This window comes from Mesoplodon densirostris, chromosome 17, assembly GCF_025265405.1.
Source record: "Mesoplodon densirostris isolate mMesDen1 chromosome 17, mMesDen1 primary haplotype, whole genome shotgun sequence".
Classification (NCBI taxonomy): Eukaryota; Metazoa; Chordata; class Mammalia; order Artiodactyla; family Ziphiidae; genus Mesoplodon; species Mesoplodon densirostris.
In genome coordinates, this window is record NC_082677.1 from 66,860,734 (window position 1) to 66,880,810 (window position 20,077).

The 20,077-nt window shown below is 42.9% G+C and overlaps 1 protein-coding gene across 2 annotated transcripts in view; it reads left to right on the top strand.

Annotated features, from left to right (window-relative positions):
* The first annotated feature begins 1,244 nt into the window (after nucleotides 1-1,244).
* The window catches only part of UBAC2 (UBA domain containing 2), a 165,261-nt gene continuing 146,428 nt past the window's right edge, over nucleotides 1,245-20,077 (top strand). The window contains exon 1 of one of the 2 annotated variants that reach the window (XM_060080110.1): nucleotides 1,245-1,685. In XM_060080110.1, coding sequence (XP_059936093.1) covers nucleotides 1,655-1,685 — 31 coding nt within the window. In that variant the 5' untranslated portion in view covers nucleotides 1,245-1,654. The remainder of the gene's footprint in view (nucleotides 1,686-20,077) is intronic. The other variant, XM_060080111.1, reaches the window with a different exon arrangement.

Genomic DNA, 20,077 nt, shown 5'->3' on the forward strand with positions numbered 1-20,077 from the left:
TGGATATTCTTTTTTGATATGACACCGCAGCTTAACAAATGGTAGTTGCTTAAAGACTAGTTGCAATGAGAAGTCTGAAACCCTATCTTTTGTACTGTTGACACCAAAATTTATTGGTTTATCTTGCAGTTTAAACTGATCTTTTACCCATGCATGATTTTGTAACATCATGTATTGGTCAACTGGAAAATACTGGCTCATTAAGTTATACAACTGTTCCGAATGTGCAGTGGAAAACTCCACTGGATACTCCTGAACGATTAAGAGTAAAAATGACAAATAATATCTTTATATCACTGTAAAGATAGCTTTGGCCTTTGGTACTCCCTAAAGGGTGGGTGGCGGTCCCCACACCTACCGTGAGAACGACTGTCCTACGTTGGCTGCAGCTGACAGCTTCTGCAAACATAAAGGACCTTGAGAGTACCATTTTACGGCAAAATTACTCAATTGGATGAATCTTAAGTTAAACATAAAACGTATTTCAAGATTGTGAACACGCTTCACGAATAAAGAAAAGCCTGAAAAAAAAAAAAGTCACTTTATACTTTTGTCTTCTAGAAATAACTGTTAATATTTTGGCCCACTGTCACCTCTCCTTAAGGTCAGGGACTGTGTTTTATTGATCTACAAATTTTGGAGTTAGCATACTGCCTGGCCCTTATGAGCACTCAAAAAGAATTTTTCTATTTTAAAAGTATACCGCACATAGTTTTGTAGCCTATCCTTTTCATTTAGCCTCAGAGTTGGTCCGTTTCCCCATATGCGTTCTGTAACTACTGCATAACATTAAAGTTTTCAAGTTCAAACTCACTTTAAAAACCGTGACTTTGCTTTGGCAAGGAGTAAAAATTTTGCAAGGGAAAAAAATTTAAACGACATGGGTCCAGAAGGACTCCAGGGAAGAAGTTTGGGGAGCAGGGTCGCTCCGCCACAGACTCGCCGCGCCTGGGACACCTGGACACAGGCCACCGCGGCGGGGAGGGGTGAGGGTCCAGTGACCATGGCGCTTGGCGCTTTTTCGGGGCCTTTCGCGCGGGACCGACATGGGAAAAGAGGGGGGCCCTTCCCGCGACAGGGAGGGTCTTCCAGCTCCGGCTCCCCTTCCCTCAGAGGAGCTGCCTCTCCTGCACTTGTCTGGGCACCGGAACTCGAGACAGTTCTGTCAACAGTCAGCCGGGGAGCCAGCCCCCGGGACGGCCCAGAAAGACTGAGCATGCGTGGAACGCACCGGGCGTGCAGTCCCGCGAGAGGTTAGAGGTCGCGAGGAACATCTCCGCGCCGGCATTCCACAGGAGTTAGCTGCTCTGGTAGCTCCACAGGGCGAGTGGCGGCGCTAATGCACTAGTGTGCGGCTCCCAGGAGTTACACCCGCTACTTCCACGCCATCCCACTCCTTTTCCTAGGCTCCCGCGGCCGTCGGAAAAACCCGGAGAGGCGGACCACTTTCGCTTCGCACGCACTTCCCCTCCCCGGCCGGAAGGGAAGGCGGGGCAGACAAGCATCGCATGCGCCGTTCGCAGGCGGCCCCTGGAGTGGAGTCGAGTTACTGGTTTCGTCGGCCCGGCAGGAGTGCGCCTGCGCGGTCTCCGGGTTCCCTCCACCTCCGCTTCCCCTCCCCCTGTCCCCCGCGGGGCCTCGGTCCGGCGGGACCATGTTCACCAGCACCGGTTCCAGTGGGCTTTGTGAGTACCGGACGCCGCCATCCTGGCTGTCCCCTACACACCACACTGGGTACCTCCTTGAGGAGGCTGGGGGCAGCGGGGACCCTCGGGGTTGCAGGCGGTTTGGGGGTCGATCTGCCGTCCCTGTGCCGGAACCTTGGTAGTTCTTGCCCGTTGCGGGGCAGCGGACACCGCCCCCATTTCAGCCTGGAGGTGTCAGTGGGGACTGAGTCAGCCGCCAGCCCCCCACCTGTGAGCCCCAGGTGCGATGCTCAGATGCTCCTGGGGCTGCTGCAGGTGGGTTGGGCAGTTAGGGTCTGGCTGGGTTGCCCTGGTCTTATGGCCCGGCCCCCTGCCCTCCGCGTAGGTTTGCCAGCTAGAAAGAAGAGGCTGACCGGGTGGAAGCGATGCTGGAAGCCTGCTCCCTTCCCAGTCACCTTGCTCCATTCATTTAGGCTACAGAGGGACCGAACTGGCTCTCCCCCGGATGCAAATTCCAACCTCTGCTTCAGGAGCTGACCCCTTAGTTTTACTTAGATTTTTTTTTTTCTCCTCAGTCTGTCTTAGGAGTTTTTAGGCAAACAAAAACTGATTAAAGTACTTGAAAGTGGAAGGAAGTTTGGAAGTAGTTTGGTACGAAAGCAGAGACATTGCTGCTGGATGTTGCTATATTTTACTGGAGTGTCAGCTGTGGAGTGTCAGCAGATAGAGGGCAGAGAAATATATATAGCCTTTTAAACGACTTTCTTTTTCTCATTGAAATGGCTTAATTGACTTGATAAGGTGGACTGTATGTTAACTAAACAGCACTGAGATTAGGCACTGACACAGCAACAGTGAATTGTTTGAATAGCTATAATTTTTGCAATTGCTTGTCACTGTTAACGCTTCATATCTCTATACATGTGAAGTTAATCTTACTGAGTACAGAGGCAGTTGACATTTCCAAATATTAGTGATCTGTTGTGAATGTTAGGAATCTTTTTCTGAGAATACATATCTTAGCCTGGGAGTAAGTTAGTATCAGGGCAACAGGCATAATTATAAATCTTCCTCACTTCTCAACTTCTCAGGTTCTGAAGTGGGTTTAATATTTGTGTTTTCCCTTGTTTCATACTTAATTTGATTTATGGCATCTTTCAGGCATTGGCCTCAGAGTATGTTACAACTACTAGGTAATTAATCTTCCCCAAACTACCCTTTAGAAAAAGAACATGACTGTTGAAACTGATAGTCAAAAGGTGGTGTGATTTTCCTGGGATCTGTGAGCCATACACTGGTGGATATGAAATTAATGGTAGAATTCTTCAATTTTATTTGTTTTCTTTCATCATTTTGACCTATCCTTCCTTGCTGACGAAAACACATTAAAGAATTTAAAAAGGAAGCAAAATCTGTAATTGGTTACTATGCTGTATTAGCTATTATGTTGGCAAAGTGTATTCAGATTTGATACAGGGTGACTCTGGGAAGGTAGTAATATGTGATTACCTGTGGCACATGGTTGATGAGTATTGAACTCTAGGAGCCAAACTGCTACCCAGGGAGAGGCCTAGGCCAAAGGCTCCTCCTTAGCTGTCTTGCCCTTTTTCTAAAATAAGTGTATCCACAGCATAAGAATTGATGGAATGGCCATTCCTCAGAAGTCCATGTCTTATATGCTCATTTAACAAACATTTTTAGCATCTCGGAAACTGCGAAGGGCTGGGAATGCGACATTAGACAAGTCTTGGTGCCAGTGTTTGCAGAGCTTACAGTGGTGTTTAGGCACTGGTTTTCCAAGACTGGTCTTTCAGCAAGTCTGAGTGGGAAAATTTACTTTGCTTTGAAATTTTTCTTTGCACTGCGCCCCACCGAGAGGGAAGTGATTTCCTTTAGATAAGTTGTGTAGCCCTTTGGTAATTCAGAGTTCTGATCCTGAGTAAGTGTCCCGAGGATGAATAATCTGCCTAGCAGTGCCCCCAGGGATGCTGAATAACGTTCTCTTTTTAAGGGAAAACTCCTGGCCATTTCCTACCACTGGCGTATTTCCCACATCTGTGACTAGTAGATAGTTTATTTGTGTTATACTTGCTTTCCTCCCTCTCTCACTCATTCATTTATTTATTCAACAAGTGTCTGTTTACTACCCACATAAGCCACACACTGTTCGTGTATAGAGGATAAAGTGGTACACAGGATGAAGGAGACCAACATCCAGTAAGTAAGTTATGTGTTTTCACGCAGTGATAAGCGTCATGAAGAAAATCTGAGGGTAGTGGCATGGACTGCGGTTATGGAGGACTTTAGCAGGACGCTAAAAGAATGCTAAGGATGCTGCTTTAGCAGGTGTGGTCAGCGAAGATGTTTGGGAAGGTGACCCAAATGGCGTGAAGGAACCCACCTGTCAGTTTTTGTTGAAAAGTGTGTATCTTGCAGAAAGAGAGCAACAAGCACAAAGGCTCTCAAACAGGCACCGCAGGGCGTTTTCAAGGCGTTGAAGACAGTTGGTGCTGCCAGGGCAGTAAGTCAAGGGAAGGGCATCTGTGACCATGTCTATGAAACTGTATTGCTGTCTGCCCTGTCAGGTAATTATGACTGGATAAAAGTGCATAGGAATTGTGTTCATGCTTTATCTTAGACCCTTGCTTAGAGACGAATGCTACCACTCAATTACGTGTTGAATAATAGATGTATCATTTCTTACGTTTGTTAGTAAGTTCCCATGACTTATTCACTTCACAGTGTATTCACTCTAACATGGACTCAACCAACATTAATTGTGTGTCTGTTGTATTCTAGGTATAGGTCCCGCCCTCAAGGAGTTCTGTGTGTAGTGGGGAAAAACTTAAAAAAAGAAATGAAACAGCTTCCGTACTGGGTGCTGCAGGTTTATGGCAGCCGTGGGCTGGGCAGGGGAGGGGCATGGTTAAGACTTCCAGTGTGGGCGCTATCTCAGCTGATGCTGAGGGATGAGTAAGAGTTTGTCAGGCACGTAAGTGGGGAGAGAGCCTCTATGAGGGACGGAGCCTGCGCAGGGCCTGGCCGAGAGGCAGGAGGTGATGAGCTGGGGGATTGTTGCTTACAGCTGAAGGGAGCAGTTTCTGCACAGAGGTGTGCAGTGACGTCATTCAGAGGGCTGGTGAGTCGAGAGCTGGGGATGGAACATGAAGAGGGAGAAGGGGAGGCATGCCCACAGCTGCCCCTGTTCAGGAGCACAGCCAGGACCAGATGGGAGGGCAGAGTCCAGGGAGCAGAAGAAGGTGAAAATCTAATAGGACGCTAGTCGGGAAGGCTTCACGTTGCTGTGGCAGGCAAGACGGATTACTGTTGCGGATGTGAGCAGTGTTTTCTATATGCTGCCTGTGGCATGGCCACACAAAAGCAGCTATGGAGCTTTCTGAATGTCCAGATTCCTGGGTCCCGTTCCCAGAGAGTCAGATTCAGAAGGGCTAATGTGGGAATCAGAAATCTGAATTTTTAAAACATCGGAGGGGAGCTTCTAATGGACAGACTTAGGTCAAGGCAACAGGGTGGCCAGCAGCAGGGGTCCAGAGAACAGTTAGAGTCCAGTGGGAGATGCTCACAGCCCCAGTGAAGGTGGTAGCCGTGAGAATGGACAGGATAGAAAAGAGGGGTTCTAAAGATGTGCAGGCAGGTAGGCTGTGTCCGTCAAGCCCATTGGACTGGGGGAGAGAGAGAGGAGTTGAAGGTGACTTGGGGTAGACAGGTGGTGTTACGGTTCACAGAGGCAGGGGGTGTGGAGAGGGAGGAGCTCATCTGGGGAAAGACGTTTAATGTCCAGGGGCTGGTAAAGTCCAGTGGGAGATACCCAGGGACCATCTGGAGAGAGGGAGCTGGCCTGGACATGGGTTGTTAGGTGGGAATTATGCTGTGGATGTGAATGAGGACGCTGGAAGCAGCGAGTAGAGCTAGAAGGCTAAGGACAGGACTTTAAGCAGCTCCAATCCAGTATGTACTGCGTGGTGGAGAAAGAGCGGACAGCAAAGTAGGCAGAAGTGGGTGTTCCTTTAGCAGAGAGCTGTCTCCACCCAACCTAATTTGATTCGTCCTCTTTCGTTGTAAACAAACTCCTGCAGTTTCTTCGCACTCTCTCACGGTGACTCTGATCACCAGACTCTTGATCCCCTTGTCTCCAGTTTACAGCCCATTTCTGGCATCTTCCACATCCAGTCTGGAGACCATAGTTAATCACCCGCGTTGCATTCCCATCAAGACCCTCGGCTGTCCTGCTCTCTCACCCGGCAAAACCCCAGCCTTGTATTGATGTGGGGTGTCCAATCCAAGCTGAGTCCTCGGTGCGATTGCTCAGTTACATTTCTTGGATTTGGTTGTCTTCCTGTGCACTTCCCCTGTCATGGTCAAGAGTGTTCCCACTCTTTTTTTTTTTTTTTTTTTTTTTTTTTGCGGTATGCGGGCCTCTCACTGTTGTGGCCTCTCCCGTTGCGGAGCACAGGCTCCGGATGCGCAGGCCCAGCGGCCATGGCTCACGGGCCCAGCCGCTCCGCGGCATATGGGATCCTCCCAGACCGGGGCACGAACCCGTATCCCCTGCATCGGCAGGCGGACTCTCAACCACTGCGCCACCAGGGAGGCCCAAGAGTGTTCTCACTCTTAACCCAACCTAAATATAAGGGCCATCACCTGGGCACGTCCTCTCGCTAACTTGTTTGTATCCACACTTCAACAGTTGTTATGTAGGCGATGTTTGAGCTGATTTTTGAGGGATGAGTAAGGGTTTTCAGGCATGTGAACTTAGTTCCTGTTTTCCAATCTAAAAGAATGAGGCACCCTTCTAAGTGAGGCCCACTCTCCACTTATTCTTTTTTTAACTCATTCCTTGCTGCCTTTTCTAGTGACGCTCCCTCCTCCTCTCTTTGCCTGGCGTGCATTGAAGCTGATGCTTTTTCCTGTGGCTCTTCAGAGACCCCCCCCCAGAGTACTTCGGATCCCTTATCTGTGGAAAGGAGATAATATTATTCCCTATTTTATTGGGTGGTTTGTGAAGATTAAAAGATTTACTATGTGTAAACTCCTAGAGTTTTGCCATGGTAAGTACTCAGGGTTAAGTATTTTTAACTGGATCCTTCTTTGGGGTCTGTTCTTAAAACTGCAGAAGCATAACCCCTCCATCAGTTGACCGTTTCTTTGTTTCCTCTTCCCAACCAAGCTTCTTGAACGATGTCTTCACTTTTTTCCCTTTCCCCCTTCCCTTCACTCTTTAGCCCTCTGCAGTTAATCAGCTGTGTTTTGATGGTCACCTGCTGTGGCTTGACGCTCACTGCAGCCTGCTTCTGCTCCCCCCACCCCTGACACCACTGAGGACGAGTGACCGGGGACTTCCTTGTCAAGAGATCAGATGGGTGCCTCTCAGTCCTTATCTTAGTGGAATGTTCTCTCACACTGGCCTTGATGAACACTTCTTTCTAAAACTCTTTTTTTTTATTGAAGTATAGTTGATTTACAATATTATATTAGTTTCAGGTGTATAACATAGTGATTCAATATTTTTATAGGTTACACTCCATTTAAAGTTATTATAAAACATTGGCTACATTCCCTGTGCTGTATGTTACATCCTTGTATCCTATTTATTTTACACCTAGTAGTTTGTATCTTTCTAAAATTCCTTGTTCTTTGACTTTTTCTTCATATCTCCTGACCACATCTATGTAGTTTTTCACATCCTCAGGGTCTACTGGACTTGGCATTAAGTTATTGTTACCTTAAGAAGAGTAGTTTCAGTGGATTATTAAGGCCAAAACCTATTTTTGTTGAGGTACGGAGTGGACCAGAGGTAGAGAGTAGAAATAGAGTCGACCGTTGGGATGGACAGCTGGCAGTCTCAGGGCACAGCTGGAGTCATCCCTTTGAAGACTCAGATGGCTGTCAGTACCCAGGATATCATGCTAACTCAAGCCACACAGTCCTGAGGTGGGAACCAGTACAGACTTACCAGAGTGAGAAATAAAGTTCTCAAATGAGCTGGCACTTTCCCTTGAGTGAAACTCGTTTTGATCTAAAACATTAGTTAGGGAGCCTAGAGTCAGGTGCAGTTAGGGGAGGTCGATGAATGTGAGGTCCAGCGGTAGCAGCCTATGGTGAGGACATTCATTTCGCTCTAGAGATGGGTGAGCCACAAGGCCTGGTGAGTCATTCAGGGTCTGTAACCCGCCCCCCACTTCATTTCAGCTTTAGGGTCCAGCCTCGGAGCCCAAAGGCTCTGTCCCCAGCATCATCCTGAGATGGACACTTCCACAGTTTCCCAGTGTAGCTGTGGTTGTGCTCCCAGGAAGGACCAAACTATGTTCTGATTGATATATTCTTTCTTTAGGTATGTACTCAATGTGTTGAATACATAACTTGTGGGAGATGATTAAAATAAATCTTTATTTTTGTCTCTCACCATCTCTTTAAAATGCACTCAGCTTGGAAAGCTTTTTCCTTTTATGAGAACGCATCAGGCCTTATGCCTTTTTATTCGCTCTTCAAGTTATTGATTCAACAGCTGTTTAATGAACATGGCTCATTAAGTGAAAGACAAAAGGTGCATTCAAGTGGCAGTGATCTTAGGGAATAGAAGTCACAAAACATAGGCTCAATTTAAAAATTAAAAGTATCCAGTTCAGTGTATTAATCAACACTCAGCCTTCGTTCAAAGGTAAGACTTTTTCTCCCTCTTTCTCCCAGTTAAGATTTGTAGTTGGCAACCACTTGCTGTCAGAGAAGGTGGTATAGTTGGCTTCTGTCCTTTTGTGTCCCCTCTGACCCCCCAGTTTCCTGTTTCTGACCTTACTGGGTTCTAGATAAGGTGGGGTGGGAGGAGGAAGGAATGGTGAGGAACGAGGATTGTTCTTACGTGGCTCTCTGAGCCTGGTACCTGGTTAAAGCTGACTCTGTCCTGTGGGCTTTTTAGAGTCTCTTGGGAGGCGCCCATTCCGGCTGCTCCCCTGACCTGGAGGGATGCATTGTTAGGCTGGTGAGCTTTATTTGGTGTCTTTCATAGCTCCTAGGAACTTAGGTCCACCTACAGTTTCCTCCTTCTAGGGCCTGTTTGGCCTGCTTGAGGACACTGCTGGACTGATTGGAAGATGACCCCACTGTTGCCTCTGGCCTGTGGTCCACCTCTGCTTGCTGGAATTGCTGATTCTTTGCCCTGGTCATGCATTCTTATCTCAGTGATCAACATGGCTTCTCCTCCTTCTGCTCTCTAGAAACCCCGGTACCCGGCTCTCAGGGGTCACGTGTTCATCTCACTCACTAGGCCCTTTGAGCCCCCCATGCGCGGCTCGGCGCGAGGGCCTGGATTTACGCACAGCACGTCGGTGCTTCACTCCACGCGTCTTCCTCATGACGTCCTCTCTTCACAGCAGAGAACTCTCACCCGTCCACTCACTGTTTATATTCATGATGTGACCGAGAGGAGTCTCAGCGTCATGGGACTCCTTTTGGTTCTCTTTCTTTGTAAAATCTGCATTTTGTTGTGGAGTCTCCCTTTGGTGTGCAGCAACCCTTGTAGTTCAGTACCTCAGTGGAAACTGTAATTTTACCATCTTGTTTTAGTTGGATTTCTGTTTTGGGGGCCAAGAATCACTTGGCTGGCCTCTTTAGAGTTGACTTTAGAATATATATATTTCTGCTGTGATTTCATTCTTTGTTGTAGTAAAGGATTAACTCAGCAGGCCTGGGTTGCCCAAACCCCTGCAAGAGTTGCCTTTAATGCTTGACTCTTGGAGATAAGCTATTTCCCACAGTTCTTAAGTTTGGGGGGAGTATATTTTTGAAACTCTCAAAGAATACAGTACTTTTTATTCAAGAATTTTGATTGAGAAGGAAAGACAGGTATTAACTAGGGAAAGGCAAGCTTGAGGGAGGATGCTTTTAAAACAATGTTTTTCTTTTCAGTCTACAAGTAAGATTAACCACATTATAGAAACTTTGCAAGACAGAGAAAAACCACAGTTAGCATTTCAGTTAATTTTCTTCATCTTTTTCCCCTTATACATTTATGTTCTTATTTTAAATGAACTGATTTTGTTATTATAAAGTGAATACATGTTCACCAAAGAACATTCTGATGTCTGGAAAAGTGTTAGGAAGAAATAAAAATATCATTTATTGATATCTTGGTGTTTATCTTCATACTTTTTTCATTGCAAAAATGAATATCCAAAGAAATAATTAAAAATAAATTGATCACACCTGAATACTTGAATACTATCTTGTAACTTGTTTTTATTTCATGCAGTACTCTTAAAATGTAATCATTAATGACTGTATATATTCTTCTTTTTTCTCTTTTGTCATAAGCATTTTCTTAGTACGCTATTCTTGCAGTTAGGTTGGTGCCTCCCTCCTTTTTTTCTATTGTAGTAGCACCGAGAGCATCTTAATTTTCAGATATTCCCAGAAGTAAAAGAAGATTAAATGATGAGTATTGTCTTATAATTTTGATACTGCCAAATTCTAACCCCAAAGAATGGTACCTGTAACTTTACCAGCAATTTAAGGGAGAAAAGATTGCTTTACTTAAGTTATTACATTTAATTTTCACAGTAAGTCTAGGTATTGTTATTCTGTTTTTTTCTGCAAATGAGTATGTTGAGGCTCAGAACATAATTTGTCCAAAATCACATAGCTAGTATGTGGAAGAGCTAGGATTTGAACTCAGGTTTGCCCACCTCCAAAGCCTGTATTCCTTCCATTGTGCCATGCCACATTAAAGAGACTAAAGTGATGTGAATTTAGTCTCTTTAAGGAAAATGGCTAGGAGGAACAGCAATATAACTTCTAAGCCTTGGGAAGAACATCTGGGAAAAAGAATCATAAGGTAAACGAGAGTTCTGCCTATCTCTCTATAATTTTTCAATCAACAGCTAATAGATGTGAGTTATTATTTTACTTATGTAACACCGTAACTGTAAATTTTACTTATGTAACACTACTAGGCTCTGTCTAAGCAGGTTACATGTATTAACTCTGTAATTCTCAGAGCAACCCTACGAGGTAGTAGGATTCTGTTCCCCAGTTTGCAGATGAGGAAGATGAGGCCCAGGTATTCCAGTAACTTTCCCAGCATCATATAGCTGGTGAGGAGCAGGACTAGGATTTGAATCTAGTGGCTGCACACTGTGTGTTCTGAACTAACGCACACTACTGCTGCTCAGACACAAGGAAGTTTATTCACATTTCTCTCTCTTGACCACTGGGCTATTCGTAGGCTCATGATGAATATAGCAGCTCTGCTTAGCAGTGGAGCTTATTTCCCAGCCCTTGAACACTTATTCTGGGTCCTGGCAAGTTGCTTTTTATTGCCCGCCTTGTGACTGCTGCAGCTGGTTCCTCATGTGTCCGCCATGTTCCTTCTTTCAGTCCATGAGTCTCCCTCTTTCTTCCTAAAGCAGAACCAAGATCCAGTTTTGCTTTTACTAGAGATGTTTTATGTCCTAATTAGGATCTTTTTGTAGGAGCTAATGCACTATTGTTGTTTTTATTTGCACGTTTTTCTTTTTCCTTTATTATTATTATTATTATATTTCTCTTCCCTTTAGTCAAGTTATTATCTAACTTCTACAACTTTTTCCATTCTCAACTTGTGGCAGTATCAGTTTTAGTCATGAAGGCAGAACCTACCTTAAATCAAGCTACTTTAAAACTTGCATTTCTATGGAATTTTAATAAATACAACCTGATAAAGAGTATCTCATAAATAATTTACTCCAGCATTTTTGAGGTGTGCTTTCTAGAATGCACTGGTACTGTGCAGGGCTGCTTAAAATTTTTTTTTTAATTAAAAAATTGTTTTATTTTTAAACCCCAAATTTTATTGTTCAGTTTATTTTTCCCAGCTTTATGGAGATATAATTGACAAAAATTTTATATATTCATGTTGTATGTGATGTTTTGCCATTTGCATACATTGTGAAATGATTACTGCAGTCAAGGTAATTAAAATATCCATCACCTCACAGTTATCTTTTTGTGTGTGTGTGCGTGTGGTGAAAACATTCAAGATCTACTCTCTTAGCCAGTTTCAGGTATACAATACATTATTCCTACCTGTGGTCATCATGCTGTACATTGCTTAAGTTTTAGCCCTCATTTAAATTATAATTATAAATGAAAATTATCATTTAATCCTCATTTAAATCATGATTCTCTTTCCCAGACATTTTTCTTAAGATTTTTATAAGTTACATTGCCACTGTTCTCAGACATTTTCCAATGCTTATGTTACCTTAGTCCCTTGAATGCAGCGTGATACAGTGGAAAGAGCACAGTATTAATATCTGGAAAGCGTCCTGAAGCCAGGATGTCCCTAATGTTGTTTTTAAAGATTGACGATGGAAATTAGCACTTCCAAGGCTTATGGGCCCGGCAACAAGGAAACTTAACTTTTTATTAACTCTTTGTTTCTAAGACTTAGTGGGAATGGTTTTCATTGTAGAAAATTTGGGAAATAAAAGGAAGAAACCTAAAATTCCATTTCACTGTGCTGCCCAGACTTCATCCCTGTTAACATATTGGTGTTCTATACATTTTTTCATATGTATGTATGTAAACAGATTTAAAGCAAAATTGGAGCTATGTGCAGTTTCATATTCTGATTTTTGCATTTAACCTTAAATGAATTTGCCCCATGTTATTAATAATGTTCAAAGATGACTTTTAACATTTTTTTGTTTTGCCTTATTACAAAACTGAAACATGCTTGCTGCCAAAAAAATTAAAATATTACACAAATACGTAATATAGAAAGGAACAGTCACACATTACTCTCCCACCTAAATAATCATCACTGATATTTTAGTGCTCATTCTTTTAGATTTTTTTCTCTACAGGCTCTTACCTGTGCATTCTTTCTCTCTCAGGCAGTGTCATGGTGAACGTCTTTAAGTTATTGATCACATCTTTGACTTCATCCTAAAGAAATGATCACAAACGTGGAATTATAGTGTCAAAGAATAGGAACATTTTTAAGCTCTTGATCTGTATTGCCAAATCCTTCCAGAAAGGATGTGTCACTTTACACTTTTCAGCAGTTTAGGAGAATATCTTTCTCACCAAACTCTTGTAACACTTGAGTATGATAATTTAACATGGTTTTTGCCAATTGAGAGATTGAAAAATGACATTTCATTGTTTTAATCTGCATTTCTTTGAATGCCTGGGAAAGTGAACTTATTTTCATCTTTCATATTTATTGGCCATTTTAATATATTTTTGAACTGATTTGACTATGTCCTTTGCCCTTTTTTTTTTAATTGGAGTATTAGTGTTTGTTTTGTTTTTGTTAAATTGATTAGTAAAAGTCCTTTAAGGGTACTAGCTTTTGTCATGGTATATGTTACAAATATTTTAACCACTTGTCAGTTGCTTTTTAATTTTATTCATGAAATTTTTCTCATATAAAGTTTTTCATTTAAATAAGTCATTAAAATAAAGGGATTTAGCCCATAAGTTGTATTTAGCCAAATTCATCCTTTTCTTTATTAAGTCCTCCTGAGATCTGTTAAATATTCATTCAATATTTTTGTATCTTTTGTAGGTAATATATACTGCTGGTACCAATTCAGGCTACCCAGAAAAGGAGAAAGTGAAACGTGAAATTCTTTCTTCTCAGTCCCAACAGTTTGGAGAATATTCTTGTAGATTGTTTTTTGCTTATGCATCCTGTGTGTGTGTGTGTGTGTGTGTGTGTGTGTGTGTGTGTGATTAATATAAGAGTAATATAAGCATATGGTAAAAGTTTATATAAGGATATAATATGAATTCTCTTCACTAGCAGTAGCCACTTTTAAGTTCCTCTTTCTTTGTTTCTTCTGTTATTACAGCTTTAAATGATGTATTTATGCCTTTATTGATTTGTCAACTACTGGTTCTACTTATAGATTCCACATAATGAAAGATGAGGAATTTGCATACCTCCAACCTCTCCATGTTTTAGTTTTGGTTTGGTTACCCCTTGTAGTGGTTACATTTATAATTTTAAACAATGGACAAAACGCTTTATTTTTTGATTCATCAATTTTGGGCACAGTCAGTAGACTACACTATGAAAATGAGAAAAATTAGCCCAAGAACATCTACTTTTTTGTCTCTCAGTTCTTAATTTGTGTTCTATGTATGCTGTGTGTTTTTATAGCCTGTTCTGTAATGATAGTTAAGCCTTCCATGCTTTGTCTGTAGGTTGATTTTATATAGAAAATCATAACAATAGCTATATTTACATTATTATGATTGTGTATTCATTGTTGAACCAAGGTGTGTGATTGGTGTCGTAGAAGAAGATAGAGGGTTTCCCTGGTGGCGCAGTGGTTGAGAGTCCACCTGCGGATGCAGGGAACGTGGGTTCGTGTCCCGGTCCGGGAGGATCCCACATGCCGTGGAGCGGCTGGGCCCATGAGCCATGGCCATTGAGCCTGCACGTCCGGAGCCTGTGCTCCGCAATGGGAGAGGCCACAACAGTGAAAGGCCCGCATACCGCAAAAAAAAAAAAAAAAAAGAAGAAGAAGATAGAGCCCTAGGTCAGAAAACCTGTGCTACTTCAAGGAGTCTCTTAATTTGTTTTAATGTTTCTTCACTACTGAAGTTCACACTCAATTATTGCTGTTTCTTGACCCTTGCATCATTTTCTTCTCTGAGTCTCCTGTTTTCTCCCCTGGCATCCCTCCTGCAGTAAACGTTTTGGTGCAGAGGACACGGGGGTGAGCTTTCTGGAAGCTCACTTGACCATTCTTGTACATAGCGAAACACTGGATTTGCAAGTAGCTGGTGTGGGTTTCCTCTTTACTTGCGGGTAGGTCTTTGTCCCCAGGAGGCCCGAACCTCAGCTGGCAGGGCTGCCTGTAGGCTCAAGTTTGCAGAGCTTGTGAGCAGCCTGCTCTCCATATAGGGTGCAGAGGTGGGGAGCAGGAGACAGGCAAAGACGGTGAAAATCCCCTGCTGTGGGCCAGGGTGGGGGGCTTGGCTCTTGGTGTAAATCTTACTCTGAGTGAAGCCGCCCTTCCTCTTACCACCCGCCTCCCACTGTTCCACGTTACCCAGGCTGGCATCTGTTGTGGGCGTCTGAAGATGCCCGAGCTCTTTTCTAGTCTTTCTCAGCCCTCAGACCCTTACAATGTCCTCCCTAAGTAGATCGCCGCTTTCTTTGGAGAGCGTTTCTCGGATTTTATTTTGGGGGCAAAGCCTTTTCTTCAGCTGGGGTGGTCAAATGAATGGTTGTGTATGAGAAAATGCGAAGGAGTGTGTCTGGGGGCGGGGTTTTGTGGAAGCGCCTGACCCAGCTGCCACTGCAGGCACGTGCGCCGTTTATACCCGGGATGGTTTAAACAGGATGTGGGCTCAACACTAAGGGCCATTGAAACAAACTTAAGATAGTAATTCCCTTTTCAGTTCTTTTTCCTCTTGATTGTAACAAAGAGAAAGTCTCAGTTAGCTGCTAGTCTGAAATACCTCTCTAATAGCAGCTAGTTTCCTCTGGTAACGTAGAGAACAGGAGGCAAGCCCAGATCTTTCTGCAGCAACAGTATTAGTTAGAATTTAGTAAACTGTGTTTATTTTTATAGTTACCACCTACTGATGACAAAGTGACACTCGTTTTACACTTATTATAGTGATATAAAGTTTCCTTTAAAATACATTTATTTAACTAAAACATAGTAAGATGATTTAAAGAAAAATATTAAATAATAGGATAGGTAACACTGGGATATAACAAAAATTGTGGCGCCGTAATGGGACTGACTGAAGTTTGAGAAATACTGTAAATTATTCTGTTGGGTAATTCTGTCTGCTCATGCTCCTCTCCAGGTCTTGGTATTTATTGACTAGTTCCCTGGACTATTCGGAAGGAGGCATTTCTCTGCTGTTTTGAAGGTCCTTTTATTTCAGTATGACTTTGGGAGCGGGGAAAAGTGGACAGGTGTAGGAGCCTGTCATCTTGAACTGAAATTTTGTTGAGCTGTCTTTTTGGTTTCATTGCTTTTATTTGATTCTTGAATCCATTTAGAATTAATTTTAGTGTTTATAGTGTTTAAGTGGGGTTTTTTGTCCCCACCAACCAGCCAGTCTCAGCAGCAGTGGTTAAAGATGTTTAGTAACATCTCTACTCACACATGGATTAGGTGCTAAAGGCCGTGTACAGGTCCAAACTTAAGAGGATTTAAGCTTGGTTCTCTATTTTAGTAGGCTTTTCCACCAGACAGGAGTGGAAGAGGTTCCTTGTATCATCAAACTCTAAAATCAGACTTGGTTTTCTCCATCTTGCAGATGTATGTTTTGTTTGCGTCTTTCCCCCCAGTAGACCCGTTTAGTCTACATTAAACATCTGCTGACAGATAACTCCCTCTCCTGCTTATCTTCTCAGATGTTCAAGTGTATGTCTTTATAGGTACGGTATCCTTACTTGTCAATCTACTTTGTTTGATTCAAAGATTCATAGGGTGTTTGAACATATAGAACCATCCTTGGTTTGTCCTCAGCTGTTACCGTTAGGGCAGCACCTTCACCAGCCTTGGTCTTTACGACTCAGCCTTCTCTTAAATTAGCATTGCTCTGATAGGCATTCACCTCAGTGATGATTCTCTAGGCCAGACTTTGAACACTGGCAGGCCACACAGGTGTGTTTTGTTTGAGCTGTGTGTTGGTGGCGAGGGTAGGGGGGTGGGAGGAGAGTCACCTTCCAACATTTTAAAATTGGTGTCTTTGAGACAGAAATCCAGATTCCTTTTAGCTCTTGAGATGATGATCTGGCACACCAGGGCTGAACTGTTATGTGACAAAAATCCACTGATACGTGCTTTTTGCCACCTACCTCCCCTGTTTCACTGCTACCTGCCTGGCCTCCTTAGGCACTTGAATTTACAACAGTTCTTTTTTTTTTTTTTTGCCAATAACCACACATTTTCTCTTAAAATTTTATTTTTCTTTTCTCTTACAGTTTATTGCATGGGTCTAGAACAAGCTTGTCTGGACAAGCTTTCTGATTCACTTTTTCAGAGCTGTTCCTACCATTGAATAATTTATCATTTATGTGTAACATTTATAATTTTCTTCTTTTGGCTTTTAAAATTATTATTTCATTTTATTGCATTCCTTGTCTAATTAGCACTTTTTTTTTTTTTTTTTTGCGGTGCGTGAGCCTCTCACTGTTGTGGCCTCTCCCGTTGCGGAGCACAGGCTCCGGACGCGCAGGCTCAGCGGCCATGGCTCACGGGCCCAGCCGCTCCGCGGCATGTGGGATCTTCCCGGACCGGGGCACAAACCCGTGTCCCCTGCATCGGCAGGCGGACTCTCAACCACTGCGCCACCAGGGAAGCCCTAATTAGCACTTTTAACAATGACTGCCTTTTTTTTTTTTACACTTAAGGAAGGGCTTTATGTTTGTATAAAATCTCCCTAAGAAGGATAAACCCGAGTAGTGTCCAGCATAGTGGCAGGACTAAAATTAAAGTGTAGGAGCCTATTGCCACTGTTGATGACATGCAGATCTGACACACTTTTCTCTGGCGTCGCAAGCCTTTGTGTTCAGCTCTGTTTTAGAACTTCCTTTTTCAATTTTATTGCTCGTTCTTTTTTTCCCCCTAATTCATACTATTGAATATTTTTTTTTTTTTTTTTTTTTTTTTTTTTTTTTTGCTGTATGCGGGCCTCTCACTGTTGTGGCCTCTCCCGTTGCGGAGCACAGGCTCCGGATGCGCAGGCCCAGCGGCCATGGCTCACGGGCCCAGCCGCTCTGCGGCATATGGGATCCTCCCAGACCGGGGCACGAACCCGTATTCCCTGCATCGGCAGGCGGACTCTTAACCACTGCGCCACCAGGGAGGCCCATACTATTGAATATTTTTGATATAGAATACATTCTGGTCTCTAGAGGGCAAATCTTCCTCTTTCTTGCCTTTTTTCGGGGTTCTTTTCTGGAAACTTTCTAGCCTTTTCTCCTGTTCATTTTCCTGATGAGTTTTACAAGCGTTGGTCCAGTAACAAGTGTTCACGGGCTGCCCTCCCAGGCCAGGCCCCCGGGCCACCTGTTGGGTGAGGAGTGGTCAGTGCAGCAGACGTCCAGGGCCTTCACATTCTCCCCAGGGTGTTAGGAACAGCAGCGGGTTCATGGATGGCTTACCGTGTTTTACTTCTGAGCATCGTAGGTAATTGACTGTCACAAGAATAAACTTGGGACCTTTTGATTCTCGGGCAGTTTTATGGACGTCTCTGTGGAGACAGTCACCAGAACGCACTTGGTCACTGAGGGTGTGTTTCATCAGGTTTTCTTCCAGGAAGCTCATAGGCCCGAAGAGTAAAGCAAGGTGGATGCAGAAGGTGTCCCTCGCAGTGCACGGGTTTCTGCATTTTCGTGGACTTAAACACATTGGTTTAGCCCCTTTTTGATGAAAAAGTTTAAGGAAGTGACTTCATAAAACACCAGATCACCCCATTTTTGTGGGACCCCTGAGAAGTTTACCAAATAGTTGAGTAGTCAGAAATAGGAAAACCGATCTGGTAGGATATGGCAGCCCCTCCTCCAGGGGTGTGAACCACACCGGGGTTTTTGACGGGTATACTTTGACATGGTGACTTGTGGGGATGGGCAGAGTTGCTGGGTTACTGCCTTTTCCTCCCCCGCCATCCCCACCCCCTGCATCTCTCCTCAGCTACGATGCTTCTGTAACGGCCCACATGGCTAAGCTTTGCAAGACCTGTGGTTAGTATCTTTAGTACCTAAAAGATGCATATTCTTATTCAGGTAGAATTCACATAACATAAAATTCACCGTTGTAACCATTTAAAAGTGTCCAATTACTGACTTAACAGCACATTCACACTGTTGTGCAGTCATCACCAACCACTCTCTACTTGCAGACCATTCTTACCAACCCCAAAAAGAAGCGCAGTTCCCGTTAAGCAGTCCCTCACCATTCCCTCCCCTTCCCTGCCCCTGCCAACCACTCATCTGCTTTCTGTCTCTGGATTTTTAAATTCTGGACATTTCATGTATGTGGAGTCATAATATGTGGCTTTTGAGTCTGGCTTCTTTTGCTTAGTATAATGTTTTCAAGGTTCTTCCATATTGTAGCATGTGTTACTAGCATGTGTCCTTTTATGACTAATAGTTCATTGTATGGATATACCACATTTTGTTTATTCATCTGTTGATAGACATTTGGGTTGTTTCCACTTTTTGGCTCTTAGGATAATGCTGCGATGAATATTCAGGTTTTTGTTTGAATATCTGTTTTCAGTCCTCTTGGGTATATAACTAGGAGTTGAATTGTTGGGTCATGTGGTAATTCTATGTTTAACTTTTTGAGCAACCAAAAAGATACAAGTGAAGTACTAAAAATAGTAAGAGTGAAAATCCCTTTGGACCATGGACCGTGATATAAAGATATCAGATTTCCTTGTTATATATTACAAAAACTTTTTCTTTGGAGTCAGGCAGAACTGGTCCAGATCTCAGCCTAACTAGTTGTGACTTTGAACCAGTTATTTAACCTTTCTTAGCCTATTTTTCACCTAGAACATTCGGATAACTAAGTATTGCCTCAGGTTTACTATAAGCATTCACTGAGATGGTATTACACAGAAAGTGCTTTTTTTAGCACAGTGCTTGGCAAAAAGTGATCCACATATACTGTAATAATTATTTTAGGATAATACGCAGTCACCGTAGCCTGATTGCTATTCTTTGCCACAGAGAGATGGCTTTGTACTGCCATCATACCAAAGAGGTGAATGACCCAAAAGGAAACACCTTAAACTTTGGTGTTTTATGTTGTCTTTACCATAGATGTTTTGCATTTTTATTTTTAGATTAATGCATTGTCTGTCATTCTCAAAATCTGTTACATCCCTATTTTCAAAAGTGGAAGGACCCATTGTAAAGAAGTCACATTTTTTAACCTTCCATTTGATCACTGCTTGGGTTCCTCATGTATGAACCACTTCCTGGCTCCACTCACAGGGGGGCCAGCAGATTGCTAGCAATTTGCCTTATCTCACAGTGTAAGGATTTAATGAAACTTTTAACTGAGTTAGTAACTAGTTAAACCAAAATTATTTTTTCTAATTCTTAAAATATTTTCATAAAAAGTTAAAACCTCCCGTGAACAGATCATTCAGAGATTGCCACTGTTAATATTTTGATAGGTGCTTTTAAAAAACCCATGTATTTATGAACTATTTTTTAAAAGCATTATTCAATATATAATAATGCTACTGGAAATATTGCACTTACTATTTAGGAACATCTTTCCAAAGCATGAAATATTTTTCTACAACCTAGTTCTTAAATTTGAGTATTATTCCATTTTATGGATAGAACATAATTTATCTATTTTCCTTTTGGACATTGATGTTTCTAGTTTTTTCAGTATTATAAACAATGCTGTGATGAGCGTCTTTGTAGCAAAAAT